Consider the following 14358-nt stretch of genomic DNA (forward strand, 5'->3'; position numbering starts at 1 on the left):
CTATTTCATTAGATTCTTTTTCCCCCTTTGATTTAAGTAGTATTTGGTAAGCATTTTAAAAAAGCAAACCTACAAGGAAAGTAGTCTAATAGTAAGCTTGGGCAGGAAGAAGTTATTGAAAATAATATTGTTTGAGAGTACATAAATTGTGGCACAATAACTCTTTCAGAAATACATTTGCATTTATTGATTCTGCCTTACAGAGTGTGACAGTGATGATAACCTGGGTATAAAAAATACTTCAATAGAAGAATTGAGATCCACAGAAGGTAATTTAATGAAGTTAATCCTGTACCTGCTTGACTATATCTGTGTTTTTTAATTGCTTCCTCTCTTGCCTCTTCACCGATTCTTCACCTTCACTTATTCCCTTCTACCCCTGATTTCAAAAACATTGTTTCCTTGTTTAAAAGAGAGTTTGCATTTTCTCATGTGGGATGACTTGGGACAAAAGCCTAAAATACTTTCTGACCCTTTGCAGAAAATGTTTGCTAAATTAAGAATATTAAAAGTTAAGCGGTAGAATTATGAAAACAAGCACTTATATCTGAACATAATAGACTGTTTCTATAAATTAATTTGTTTTAAAGATTTTTATTTATGAGAGAGAGAGGCAGAGACACAGACAGAGGGAGAAGCAGGCTCCATGCAGGGAGCCTGATGTGGGACTTGATCCCGGGTCTCCAGGATCAGGTCCTGGACTGAAGGTGGCGCTAAACCATCCAGGCTGCCCCTTTTCCTCCTCCTTAAAGGAAAAAGCTATTTTCTTCCATAGGTTAAAAAGAACTTTTTTATATTAACCTCATATCAAGTCATTTCCTGGCTGTACCATTATTTGGTTATGTCATATGCACCTTTATTTACTTTGGTTTTTACGTAACAGACTGTGTTTTATAATAACCATGGGGAAAAACATAATAGTGATTTTAGAGAATAGTTTAAACTTTACTGAAGAATTGGAGCCATTATACAGACATCTCTAACAATAAAGGACAACAGTAAAAGCCTTAATATACATTAGGAAAGTATTTGTTGTTGGAGCTTTGAGAGTGGAAATGTGAAGGCTAGAAAGTAGGGAGGAAAATTGGCTAAGCAAGCACAGACAGAATGGCGCAGATGATTTGTTTTCTGTATATTTGCTTGATCTCTCACGTAATGCAATTTGTTTAATTAAGAGCCTACTAGAGGGGCAGCGTCTCTCTCTCTCTGTCTCTCATGAATAAATAAATAAAATCTTTTTTAAAAAAAAAGCCTACTAGAGCTTTGTGCTATTAGGAATTTGGGAATTTGAATCTAGCACTGAAATTTATGCATCCATTCAATGAAGTAGAAAACTAATCTTTCTTATAGCCAAATTCAGTGGTTAAACAAAGTTGGCAGTAAATCTGCAGCCTAATTAGAAACAATTTTGGCCAACTTGTTTTCCCAACATGGTTTTTCAAGGTCTGGCTCACTGCTTAGTAGCAACATGATCATGGGTTAAACAAATGAAAGAATTTTTGTGAGTTAGAAAAACACCTGCCACCTAAGTTGTTTATCAAGGCCACTAAAAAATAAACACCGTTGAGCATCTAAGTAATTCAGACTTGGCACCCTTTATTAGCCACTTATGACTAATCCATGGAAGATTGTACACAAAATGATAATTTTTAAATAACTACTTTTGGGAAGTCTTCACAGTTTTTATGGTTCCTAGCTAACCTAGGAAATCTGAGATATGTATAACGCAATGTGTACCACAGTTTCTAACATTTTGTTATCCATGTTATTCTATGATTAGGAGAGTTTTTACATTTTTGTGATTCTTTAGTTTGGCAAAAGGATTACTTTTATTAAAGAATTCAAGAAAAGATTCTTTAAATTTTTAACTAGTTGTCATATGAAGTAGGAAAAACCAACTTGAAAAATCAAAGTGTTATGTGTGTGCTCTATTTTCTGATGTTTTATATAAATAAGTTTGAGAGACACAATGTTCTATATAAGTTAAGGAATATGGTCTCCTCCACAGTTTCCTCTGGTACCATTCTTTTCCCCTTTTTCCCAATAAGAACTAGCTCAAATATCCTCATTTCGATTGAACCATAAAGAATTGACATTTTGTAGATATTTTTGTATAGTCAGTACTTGTAGATTTATCATCTTTAGGGAAAGTTAATTACTGCCTTCTCTTGATTCCTTCTGTATTATACCAAGTAGATGTAAAATTATTGTCTTGTCCCATTTAGAAGTAGGATCATGTTTGTTGTTGTTTTTATTTCAGTAGCACCTAGTATTTGGCACTAAATAATTGTTGAAGAATAAACTTGTAACAAACTCAGAACATATTAAAGCTACCAGGACTTGTCTCTTTATAGTTGTTAGATAAGGAACAGAGGCCATTTGGCTAGGAGAAGAGTTGGTGATTTTGTTAGACCCTACACCATGGAAGCAAAGTTATATTTTAGTCCAGATCTAGTAGCAAAACTCAAAAAGGTTTAAATAACTTCTCAAGCCTCTTTCCATTCTTTCCCTTCCCAGCACAACACTGTAAATGCCCAGCAGAAGCAAGAGGCATAAATCTGCTTGTGACTTTTTTTGCCAAGAGGAATGGTAGTTCCCCTATCTGCCGTCCATTCCCACCACCATAATTTCTTTCATTCTTTGTTCTCTGTAGACCAATGTCTGACTACCTATGCCAATCATAAAGATCCTCTATAATCTATTTTGTGTATCAGAGGAAATAGGGACCACATAGTGTGGTGGTGTAGAGTGCAGACTTTGGATTCAGGACTGCTCTGCTGTCATATAATATTGGGCAAGTCATTCCTAATTTTAAAAAAAGTTAAAACTAATATACCTACCTTACTAGAATAATCTGGCACATGGTAAACAGTACATGTATTAGTTGCCACTGCTGTTACTGTGATTTTGATCATCATTATTACCATTATTCACTGTTACTTGCATCTAAGGCCTGCTTTGGAGAATGGCTACTTAGAGATAATCTTCACTCAAACCACTAGAAAAAAAAAAAAAACAGCTTTATGTAGATGGTTGCCAGTACAAAACCATCTTTCTGTAAATGTCAGTGATTTGCCTTAGAGTTTCTTAAATTTATGGCAGTCATCATATAATTAATCTTATAAATAGTAAAACATATCGACAGGATAAGAGAGAAAAGTCTAATCATAACAACTCTTCTAAACATTAAGTAATTTGCCTTCAGAATCACAATTTCAAAATGAAGAGGCATGATTCACGTGTAAGTATTCTAACCTCTGTTACTGAGTTCTTTCCTATTCTGCCATAATTACCTCTTTTTCAAAGATAATAAAATTGAGGCAGACACATACTTTCCACAAATGTTCCTTATTTCTTCATAGAGCTTTCAGTTATTGTTTAATGTTCTTTCATTTCAACCTGAAGGATTCCTTTTAGCATTTCTTGTAAGGCCGGTTTGCTAGTAACAGACTTCCTTAGCTTTTGCTTGTGTGGGGAAGTCTTCATTTCTCCATTCTTGAAGACTGGCTTTGTCGGATGTAGAATTCTTGATTTACAGGTTTATTTTTTCCCCTACTACTTGAAATATGTCATCTCATTGCCTGCTGGCCTTTGTGGTTTGATGAGAAATAAGCTATTAATCTTTCTGAGAATTTGTCATACATGATGAGTTGCTTCTCTCTTGCTGTTTTTGTCATTTTTGGCTTTTGGCAGTTTGACTATAATGTGTCTCAGTGTGGTTCTCTTTCAGTTTCTTGGAGTTTGTTGAGCTTCTTAGATGTGTAGATTTGTATCTAACATCAAATTTGAGACATTTATTTTCATTACTTCTTCAGATATTCTTTCTGCCCCTTTCTTCTCCTTCTGGGACTCCCATAATATATCTTATTGCATTTGATGGTACTCCACCAGTCCCTTATCCTCTGCTTGCTTTTTTCCATTTTTCATTCTATCTTCAAACCATATAAATTGTCCTGTCTTCAAGTTTGCTGATTCTTTTTTCTGTTTGCTTAAATTTGTTAAACTTCTGTCATGAATTTTTCATTGTAGTTGTACTTTTCAGCTCCAGAATTTCAATTTGATGGGTTTTCATAATTTCCATCTCTTTATTGATATTCCCATTTTGTTCATACATTGTTTCCCTGATTTCTTTTAGTTCTTTTCCATGGTTTACTTTCGCTTTTAGAACATACTTAATATAGTTGGTATACAAAAGTCTTTGTCAAGTCCAATGTATAGGCTTTCTCAGGGACAGTTTAACCCAATTTTTTTTTTTGTCCCTTTAAATGGGCCATACTTTCCTGTTTCTTTGTGGGTTTTTTGTTGTTGAAAACTGGGTATGCAGATACTACAGTACCTCTATAAATCATATTCTATCTCTTCCCCAGAGTGCTATTACTGTTGAAGGCTGCAGTTGTCCCTTTGTTTACTTACTTTTCCAAACTACAGTTGACCTTTAAACAACATAGGGTTGGGTCACTGACACCCCTCCCACATACAGTCAAAAATTTATTTATGATTTTTAATTTCCCCAAAACATAATTACTACTAGCCCACTTTTGACTGGAAGCCTCACCAATAACAAACTGTTGATTAACACTTATCTTGTAGGGGTGCCTGTCTGGCTCATTTGGTTCAGCATCTAACTCTTGATTTTGGCTCAAATCATGATCTCAGGGTCCTGGGATTGAGCCCTGAGATAGTCACCATGGTCAGCAAAGAGTCTATTTGAGTTTCTCTCTCTCTGCCCCTCCTCTCAGTTGCTCATGCACGCACACATTCTCTCTCTCTCTCTCTCTCTCTCTCTCTCTCTCTCTCAAAATAAATAAATCTTTTAAAAAAATAATCAATACAGGGGTGCCTGGGTGTCTGCCTGCAGTCAGGTCATTATCCCAGAATCCTGGGATCAAGCCCCTCGTCAGTCTCTCTTTATTTAAAACAAAACAAAACAATCTGCATATAATTGGACCTACACCGTTCAAACCCATGTTGTTCCAGGGTCAAATATATTTTTGCAAAAAACTATTCCTTGTCATGTCTGATTGCCAGAGTATCCAAGCATCTATTCTACTCTCTTCTTTTCTACTCTATTCTATTTTTTATTTTTTTGGTAATCTCTACATCCAACATGGGGCTTGAATTCACAACCCTGAGATCAAGAGTCACATGCTCTTCTGACTGAGCCAGCCAGATGCCCCTAGTCTCTATTCTTTTCTTTTTAAATATTTTATTTATTTATTTATTTATTTGAAGGAGACAGAGATAGCAACCAAGATAGCACAAGCTGGGGTAGCAATAGAGGGAGGGAGAGAAGCAGACTCCCCACTCTGCAGGGAGCTCGATGTGGTGGTTAATCCCAGGACCCCAAGATCATGACCTAAGCCAAAGGTAGATGCTTAACTAAATTAGCCACCGAGGTGCCCCCCATGAAATCTTTTTTATCTGTTATTAATATATCCACTCAAGTTTCCTTATTATGCTTAATGTTTACATTGTATATGTTTTTCCGTCCTTTTACATTCAATTTATTTGTGTCTTTTTAATGAAGGTACATCTCTTATAGACACCATGAAGTTCAATCTTACTTTTTGATTTATTGTAATAACAATCTCTGTTTTTAAATAATGGATTATTTAGTCTATTAACATTTAATGTAATTTCTTACGTGATTGAATTGTTGTCTGCCATTTTGCTTTCTCTTTGTCCCCTCTTTTACCTTGTAGTTCCTCCTTCCTTTTGGATTATTATAATACTTCTATTTTACTGTATTATATGTATTTAGTTTTTACTATTTTAATAGATCTATTGGCTTTTTAACCCTTTGTATTAATTTTTATGGTTGCTCTAAAGATTACAATGTATACTTTTTGTTTTTTATAGTGTATTGAATGCCACTATACTTTATCTAAAATGTAGGAACCTCCTAATTTTATAGGTTAGTTTATGACCTGCCCCCAAGTCTCTATGCTGTAGTTGCTATCTGTATTACATCTGCATGTATTTTAAGTTCTACCAGAAAATGTTATTTTTTGCTTTTAACTGTGTTGTGAATTTTAAAGAAAGAAAAGAAAAAATACATAGCCTTTTATTTTTATTCAGTTACCATTTTTAGTGACCTTCGTTCTTTCCAATAGAGTTTACCTCTAGTGTCATCTTTCTTCCCAAGTTTTTGAATTTTTTGTAATAGGCAGTTTTGCTAGTGAATACTCTTTTTTGTTTATAGAAAAATATCTTTATTTTTTGTTTGAATTTTGAAGAGAAAGTTCTATCCATTATTTATTCATAATTTTCTGCCCCATTTTCTCTCTTCTTTTGAACTCTAGTTATACATATGTTAAGTGGCTTAAACTTACCACAGGTTTGTTCAATTTCTTCCAACCTTTTTTCTCTCTGTTAGATTTTTTTTTAAAGATATATTTATTTGAGAGAGAAAAGAAGAGAGCACAAATAGGACAGGGGCAGAGGGACAAGCAGACTCCTCACTGAGCATGGAGCCTAATTCGGGGATCAATCCCAGAGCCCTGAGATCAGGACCTGAGCCGAAGTCAGATGCTTAACCGACTGAGCCACCAACAGGCACCTTTGTTAGATAATTTTTCTTGTTCAACTTTCATGTTTATTAATACTTTTTTTTCTACCTTCTTCAATGTTAAACTCACCTGGTGAATTTTCCATTTCAAATATTATGTTTCTCAGTTCTGGAATTTCCATTTAGTTGGTTTTTAAAAAAAACACATTCATTTCTCTGTTGAGATTTCTTACCCATTTATCCTTAAGTCCTTGAAAATATAACTTTTTAAAAATTATTTTCTGCTAATTCCAATAGGTTGATTATCTTGGGGGTTAGTTTCAATTGGCTGCTCTTTCTCTTGACTGTTGGGTTATATTTTTTTCCTTTGCAAATAAATTGATTTTTGATGTATATGGATGTTGTGGATATATATATTACAGATTCTTTGGATTCTGTTATTTTTAATCTGAGGAATGTTTTTTGTTTGTTTTTTGGTGTTCTTGTTTTGTTGTTGTTTTACCTTTGAAGGCAATTACCTTGCTAGACCTAAACTCCAACCTCTGCCCCCTCCAAGCAGGCAACAGCTAAAATTGCTTACTTCTTTTACTTCCCAACTGTTGTTTTTCACTAAGAATTTTAGCTCCTCTCCTTTGTATGCTCACTTCACAAGTCAACTAAGAGTTTGTAGATCTGGAGGATTCTCATTCTGTTGCTTTCTTGTTTCTTCTGGGATAGCTCTCTTTCTTTCAAAACCTCCCTTCCCTGCAGCTTCACTTGCTATGCTTCTGTGACTGACCAAACTATATATATATTGGGGGGGGGGGTATGTATGTATGTATAATGCCTTAAGCCACAGAGCTTGACTTTCTCATATAAATTCTGTTACTTGGTTCCACAAGGATTGACAAATGCCCTGAGGCAACAAAACCATAAAGCTGCACATTGAACCTGGTACAGTTGGCTTCTTTTGGTGATCAGCTTCTGTCCTGTTTCTACCTGATTTTCGTTGCTCTCCAGTGCCTCAAAATAGTTTGTAATTGTTATCTGTGGGATGGTTAATCCAATATGAGCTACACCACTATTAGAAATGGAGCTATTGGGATCCCTGGGTGGCTCAGCGGTTTGGTGCCTGCCTTTGGCCCAGGGCGCCATCCTGGAGACCCCAGATCGAGTCCCACATCGGGCTCCCGGCATGGAGCCTGCTTCTCCCTCTGCCTGTATCTCTGCCTCTCTCTCTCTCTCTCTCTCTCTCTCTCTCTCTCTCTCTCTCTCTCTCATAAATAAATAAATAAATAAATAAATAAATAAATAAATAATCTAAAAAAAGAAAAAAGAAATGGTGCTATTGAATTGGTTTTTGTTTTTATCATCTTTTAACTGTCAAATATTCATATAACTTCAGTGTAGGCAATATTTTTGTATTCATATCTATTTTATTTTTAGTTTTCTTTTTTTATTATTACTGATTTGTAAGTTATATACTTAATTTCTAGATTTGTGGTTATATTGGCATTTTGCCACATGTTTAATATATAACTTAAAGACTAAAATATACCTACATGCTGTCTGCCTTTATACAACAATAAAAAGACTCTAGAACACTTGAATTCTGATCCTCTCCCCCAACTTATATGCTGGTATTCTCCAGTGTTTGGTTCTGTGTGTGTATATGTGTATTGTATAATGCACACAAAAATTATACGAAGCATCTCACAAAGCTGAGAACCATCCCTTAGGTTAAAAAAATAGAACATCACCACACATTAATTTGCTAGGGCTGCCATAACTACATACTACAAACTGGATGGCTTAAAACAACAAATTTATTATCCCACAGTTTTAGAGGTTAGAAAACTAAAGTCAGTTTGTCTGTAGGACCGTTTTCCTTCTCGTAGCTTTTAGTTATTAATAGGAAATTGTAAGCACTTCATGGCTTTATAGATGCATCACTGCAATGTGCCTTCATCATCATGTGGCCATCTTCTACCTGTGTGTCTGTCTTCCCGTGGCATTATCTTTGTTATATAAGGTCACCCATTGTGTTGGATTAGGACTCAACCTAGTGACTTCATCTTTATTACACCTGCAAAGACCCTATTTTCAAATTAGGTTACATTCATAGGTACCAGGAATTTGGACATATGTTTTGGGGGGAACATAATTCAACCATAATGGGCACCTGGGTGGCTCAGTGATTGAGCGTCTGCCTTTGGCTCAGGTCGTGATCCTGGAGTCCTGGGACTGAGTCCTGCATTGGGCTCCCCACAGGGAGCCTGCTTCTCCTTCTGCATATGTCTCTGCCTCTTTCCGTGTGTCTCTCATGAATAAATAAATAAAATCTTTAAGAAAAAATTCAACCATAACAACCAGTACCTTAGAAGTATCCCTCTCATTCTCTCTTCTAGTTACTTCCCCTTTGTTCCTTCCCAAAGGATAGAGGCCGCTATTATGTCTTAAAATACTAGTGTAGTAGCATTTGATTTTGAACTTTATCTAAATAGGATCATACAGACCATCACTGTCCAATAGAATTTTCTGTAATGATGAAAATATTCTATATCTGCATGTGTATGGTTGCTAATGGTTAACATGTGGCTGTTAAGCACTTGAAATGTGACTTAACTGAGGAACTGAATCTTGAATCTTATTTAATTTTAATTGATTTAAATATAAATAGCCACATAGAGTCAGTATCCATCATATTGGACAGCATGAGCATGGTCTATTCTTTTATGTCTGGATGGCTTCTCTTATTTTTTTAAGATTTATTTTTTTTTTGAGAGAGACAGAGCGTCGGGGAGCAGAGGGAGAGGAAAAAGACAGTCCCAGGCTGACTCCGAGCCAAGTGTAGGTAGGGCTTGATCTCATGGTGCTGAGATCACAACATGAACTGAAACCAAGAATCAGACACTTAACTAACTGTACCACCCAGGCACCTCTGGGTGCCTGCTAATCAGCATTGTTTTATAGATGTTAGATGTTAACATGTAGCTTTAGTTTCTTCATTTTTTAAAAATTTTTTAAAAGTTTTATTTATTCATGAGAGAGACAGAGGCAGAGACACATGCAGAGGGAGAAGCAGGCTCCATGCAAGGAGCCCAACATGGGACTCAATCCTGAGTCTCCAGGATCATGCCCTGGATTGAAGATGGCACTAAACCACTGAGCCACTCAGGCTGCCCAGTTTCTTCATTTCTAAAAAATATCTGTATAATATTCTATTTTATGTATATGTCACAATTCACATATTCTTTATAGACATTTGCTTTGTACTTTTTGGCTATTGCAGGTAATGCTACTTTGAACATTCTCATACATCTCTCTTAATGCACATACATGCACATTTCTGGGAATATAAGAAGTGGCATTGCTTATGTTCAAGTTTAGTAGATAATGCCAAATTATTTTTTCAAAATGGTTGTGCCAGGTTTTTTTGGTCCCAGTAGTATATGTGAGTTCCCATTGATCTACATTTTCACCAATCATTTAAATTATTTATCTTTTAATTTTAGCTAGTGCTGGGTATATACTCTTATTTCTTTGTGGTTTTAATTTACATTTTTCTGATGAATAAGGTTTATTGATCATTTTGACATCATCTTTGGTCTGTGTCTTTTCAAATTTTTTAACAGTTTTCTTTGGATTTTTTAACTGATTTTTTGAGGTTGAAAATTTTTTAGTTCTTTTTGGGTACAAGTTCCGTGTATTGCAAATATTTTCTCCCACTTTATGTCTTGCCTTTTTACTCATTTAATGGTTTCTCTTAATGGATAAAAATAATTTTAATACATTCCAGATTACCATAGTTGTTTTTTTTTTTAAGATTTTATTGATTTATTCGTGACAGATACAGAGACAGAGAGAGAGGCAGAGACACAGGCAGAGGGAGAAGCAGGCTCCATGCAGGTAGCCTGACGTGGGACTCAATCCCGGGTCTCCAGGATCAGGCCCCGGGCTGAAGGCAGCGCTAAACTGCTGAGCCACCAGGGCTCCCCAATTACCATAGTTGTCCATAATATTTTAAAAAATTCTGTTTACTATTTCCATACACTAAGGTCTTCTGTTATCTTCTAGAAACTGGTACCACACTCTTAATTATTGTAACTTTAAGTGTTCATGTTTTTTACAAGTCTTGTTTTATTTTGTTTTGTCTTTTTTAAGATTTTATTTATTCATTAGAAACAGAGAGAAGCAGAGACATAGGGAAAGGGAGAAGCAGGTTCCATGTGGGGAGCCCGATGCGGGACTTGATCCCTGGTCTCCAGAATCACGCCCTGGTCCAAAGGCAAGTGCTCAACTGCTGAGCCACCCAGGCATCCCTGTTTTATACAACTCTTGTCACTTTTTCTTTGCTAAGAGCATCCTGGCTTTTCTTTGTAATTTCTCATCCCTTTAAATTCATCTTAGGGCAACTCCTCTGACCTAGGTTCTAGCTTTAACTTAACATACAGTGTACACTAGCTTGCATTTTAAATTACAGAAAACATAATGTATCAGTGTCCTAGTTGAGAGGAAGGTGTAGCTGCATCTTAGAGGGATCACTGGCACCTTTGAACCAAGTTCTCAGAGACTGGACTTTGGACTGGATAGGATGAAATAAATCTTGTGTGAGAAGCTGGTGAAAGCCAAGAAATTGACATCTAATTCCACCTCCCTGGGTTTTAGCATCATTCTTAGGGAAGAAATGGAGAAACACTTGTTTGTAAACCCAAGAATGTCTTTCTTGTTCACTATTGTATTCTTATGCCTGGTATACAGTGGGCATTCAATAAATATTTGTTAAATGAGTGCACATATGTTATATAATATATGCTTCTCAAAAGACTTACATAGCCATGAGTTTCATTCTTTGCCTGAAATGCTAGAAAGCTTAAAACTAAATTTTTAATGCCTATGAGATTTTGGCATTTTATGATTTTGCTATTCTATTTCTATTTTAAGTCTTATATGTGTTGCCTCAAGTGATTTTAGAAGTTTGTTGACTGTCTGTGTCCCTAAAGGAAATAACTTGTAAGTTCCACAGTAAGCTCATATTATAATTCAATCTGAGATTATATCCAGATTCTCATTATTTTGAAATACTCAAATTTTATGAAGGAACTGCCAAGTCATCCTGATTTTCTCAATTTTGTATTTCCTTTTCTTCTTGAAAAGGTCGATGTAGGGGCACCTGGTGGCTCATTGATTGAGCGTTTGCCTTTGGTTCAGGGCATGATCCTGGGATCCTGGGATGGAGTCCTGTGTCAGGCTCCCCACAGGGGGCCTGCTTCTCTGCTTCTCCCTCTGCCTATGTCTCATAGGAATAAATAAATAAAATCTTAAAAAAAAAAAAAAAGACAGATGTAGTTGATGAGATTTCCATAAACACGTTTATTAGTTTTCTGCCCTAAATATTAAAATTATGTTTTTTTAATGCAGATGTGGAATTAGAAGAAGCTATTAGAAGAAGTCTTGAGGAAATGTAAAAGCTATTACCACACAACATCAAGTGGCCTTGAAGAGACTCAGGAAAATGAATTCTTGAGTTTGTTTTCTAAAGGAGACTAGAAATCTGTTAGTACAAATGTATTTGGAAACATGATTTTTTTGCTTTTGCATCTGATACTTGCTTTGTATTTTTGTGCTATTTTGCAAAAATGTACAGAGGAATAGAATACATGTTAATGCAAATATAAATCATGTATTCTGATACAGTTATCACAGTTTTCCAGCTAACTTCGAATTTATATATTTAGGTTAAAAGAACTAAAAAGTAGAGAAGCTCTTGACTATTGTTTATATGTTTCCCAAATAGCATTAGTTGTTTAATTTTATTTGTACTGTACAGATGATTGTAGTTTATTTTTTTAGGAGTTAAAATGAATATAAATAAAGCTGTCATAGCTCAGTTTTTTCTGTAAATTCTATTTCTCATGTGGCACTAATATAGAATACCTTTGAGATCTTTGTTTATGATTATTAGAAGATAGTAATGGAAACTGATCATGGAAACAGATTAAAATTTTACTGGCAGTGTTTGTTGTGGGTATCACTCAGATGTAAGTCTTTAATTGGAGCAGCATGTTGCTGGAATTAAAAACAAAAACAAAATCCTAATTTCTTTGAAATTATTTAAAAAAAACTTTCCATTCCTTTTACCTGCTTAGACTTTCACGTGACTTGTTTTATCTGTTGTTTAAAGGGAATGATGTCAAAATGTTTGCATAGAATTAAATGTATTTTTAATAAGTCTTTTTTTTATATATATATGTTTGTGTAAACATAATATTCTTCCAAAAAATAATGTTGAAGGTCTACTCAGGATAATCTTCCTTAACTCTTTAAAATTTTTATTTCATTAGAAGTATCTTCATTTTAATTATTCATTAAATGATCATTTTCCTACATTTGGTATTACATATTTAATTTTTAATTAGTCAGGCTCTATTGTGAATAATAATAAACATTACATGATTAGAAGACTAAGAAGGCCTTGTCATGCTATCTTCATGCATATGCTTCATGACCAGAAATGTCTTCACTAAATATTTTGAGTAGTAATTACATACCAAGCTTAAAATTTTCTATAAATACAAATTCTTCTTTAAGACAAAAAGAATCATGACTAGAATTTTCTTCTTTCTCTGTAATTGGATGTTTTAGTATAAAATAGCATAACTGGGGTTTTTTTTTTTATTACTATAACCTTTCCAATCCACATTGGAAGCCAATTTGTGTTTTTTATTTCTTAAGATGTCAGTTATGTCTTACCTGCTTGCATTTTTTTTTAACTAGACATGCAAGTTAAGAATTTACCACTTTTCCAAAATGACCACATTGTACTTCTAATTTGTATGTTAAGGTCGTCAGACACGGTTTTAGGAGGTAGTCATGAGCTAGACCTTAAAGACATCTTCAGGAGCTTGCTCAATAGTGAGGAGCAGAAAAGATCCAGAAAGAAGAGTGGTGAAGCAGATGTGGGGAAGAGAAATCAACACCTCTTTGCCAGAGGTGCCACACATGTACATTCTGTTAAGCTTTCGTGGCATGTATGGTAGAGAGTAAATGAAGTTTTTTATATGACAGTAAAGGGATATTTCATCATGACCCTTAAAAAAAGATAGTTGGGTTGCTTAATGTTTTAATTAATAATTGTCACTGATTGTATTTTTACTTAAGCAATTAAAAATCATTTTAAAATTACTTCATAATTTGAACTTAATTTAGACACAAAGAAGTAATCGGTGGGTATTACAGAAAGTTATATGGATTATTAAATTATCAGAAGTAAATGTTTCCAAATTTGACAGATGCTTATCTTTTTTTTGATGCTTATCTTTTCATTACATCATTCACTCCCTCACAAAGTATTTATTGAACACTTATCATGTGCCAATGATTGTTCTAACCACTTGGGATATATCAGTGAGCAAAGCAAAGCCCACACTCCTTTATGGAGCACGTAATAGGGGGAAAGAGGGTTGGATAGAGTATTCTCCATTATCATAAGTAAATGTGTCCAGTGGTGGTAACTAATGAAGGAAAATTAGAGAAGGGAAAGATTGTGTTTCTGAGAATAAGTGGTGTGATCTGGCTTATTTGGAAGTATTATTGTAGTTACTGTATTGAGAACACACACAGCAGAGGCAAGAGTAGAAGCAGGAAGACCAGACAGGAAGGTGTTGTAGAAATGCAGGTGAAAATTGATGGTGGTTGGGACCGGAGTGGTAGCAGTGGAACTGGGGAGAAGAATCCTAGTATATTCTAAAAGTAGAGCTGAGGGGATTTACTATTGGATCTGTAGGATAAGAGAGAAAAAGAATCCAAGATAATTCTAAAAGTCCATGATAGACTTTCAAACCATTCCCAGCATATCTTTGGATCCCAAG

The 14358-nt window shown here is 34.9% G+C and overlaps 1 protein-coding gene across 3 annotated transcripts in view; it reads left to right on the forward strand.

Moving 5' to 3' along the window:
* Positions 1-13672, forward strand: part of ZNF451 (zinc finger protein 451) — an 89701-nt gene extending 76029 nt beyond the window's left edge. For all 3 annotated transcript variants that reach the window (XM_055330246.1, XM_055330248.1, XM_055330249.1), the window contains 2 exons: positions 204-269; positions 11909-13672. In XM_055330246.1, the coding sequence (XP_055186221.1) occupies positions 204-269; positions 11909-11955 (113 nt within the window). In that variant the 3' untranslated portion in view covers positions 11956-13672. The remainder of the gene's footprint in view (positions 1-203; positions 270-11908) is intronic.
* The last annotated feature ends 686 nt before the right edge of the window (positions 13673-14358 follow it).

Source organism: Nyctereutes procyonoides, unplaced genomic scaffold (genome assembly GCF_905146905.1).
Source record: "Nyctereutes procyonoides isolate TBG_1078 unplaced genomic scaffold, NYPRO_anot_genome, whole genome shotgun sequence".
Taxonomy (NCBI): Eukaryota; Metazoa; Chordata; class Mammalia; order Carnivora; family Canidae; genus Nyctereutes; species Nyctereutes procyonoides.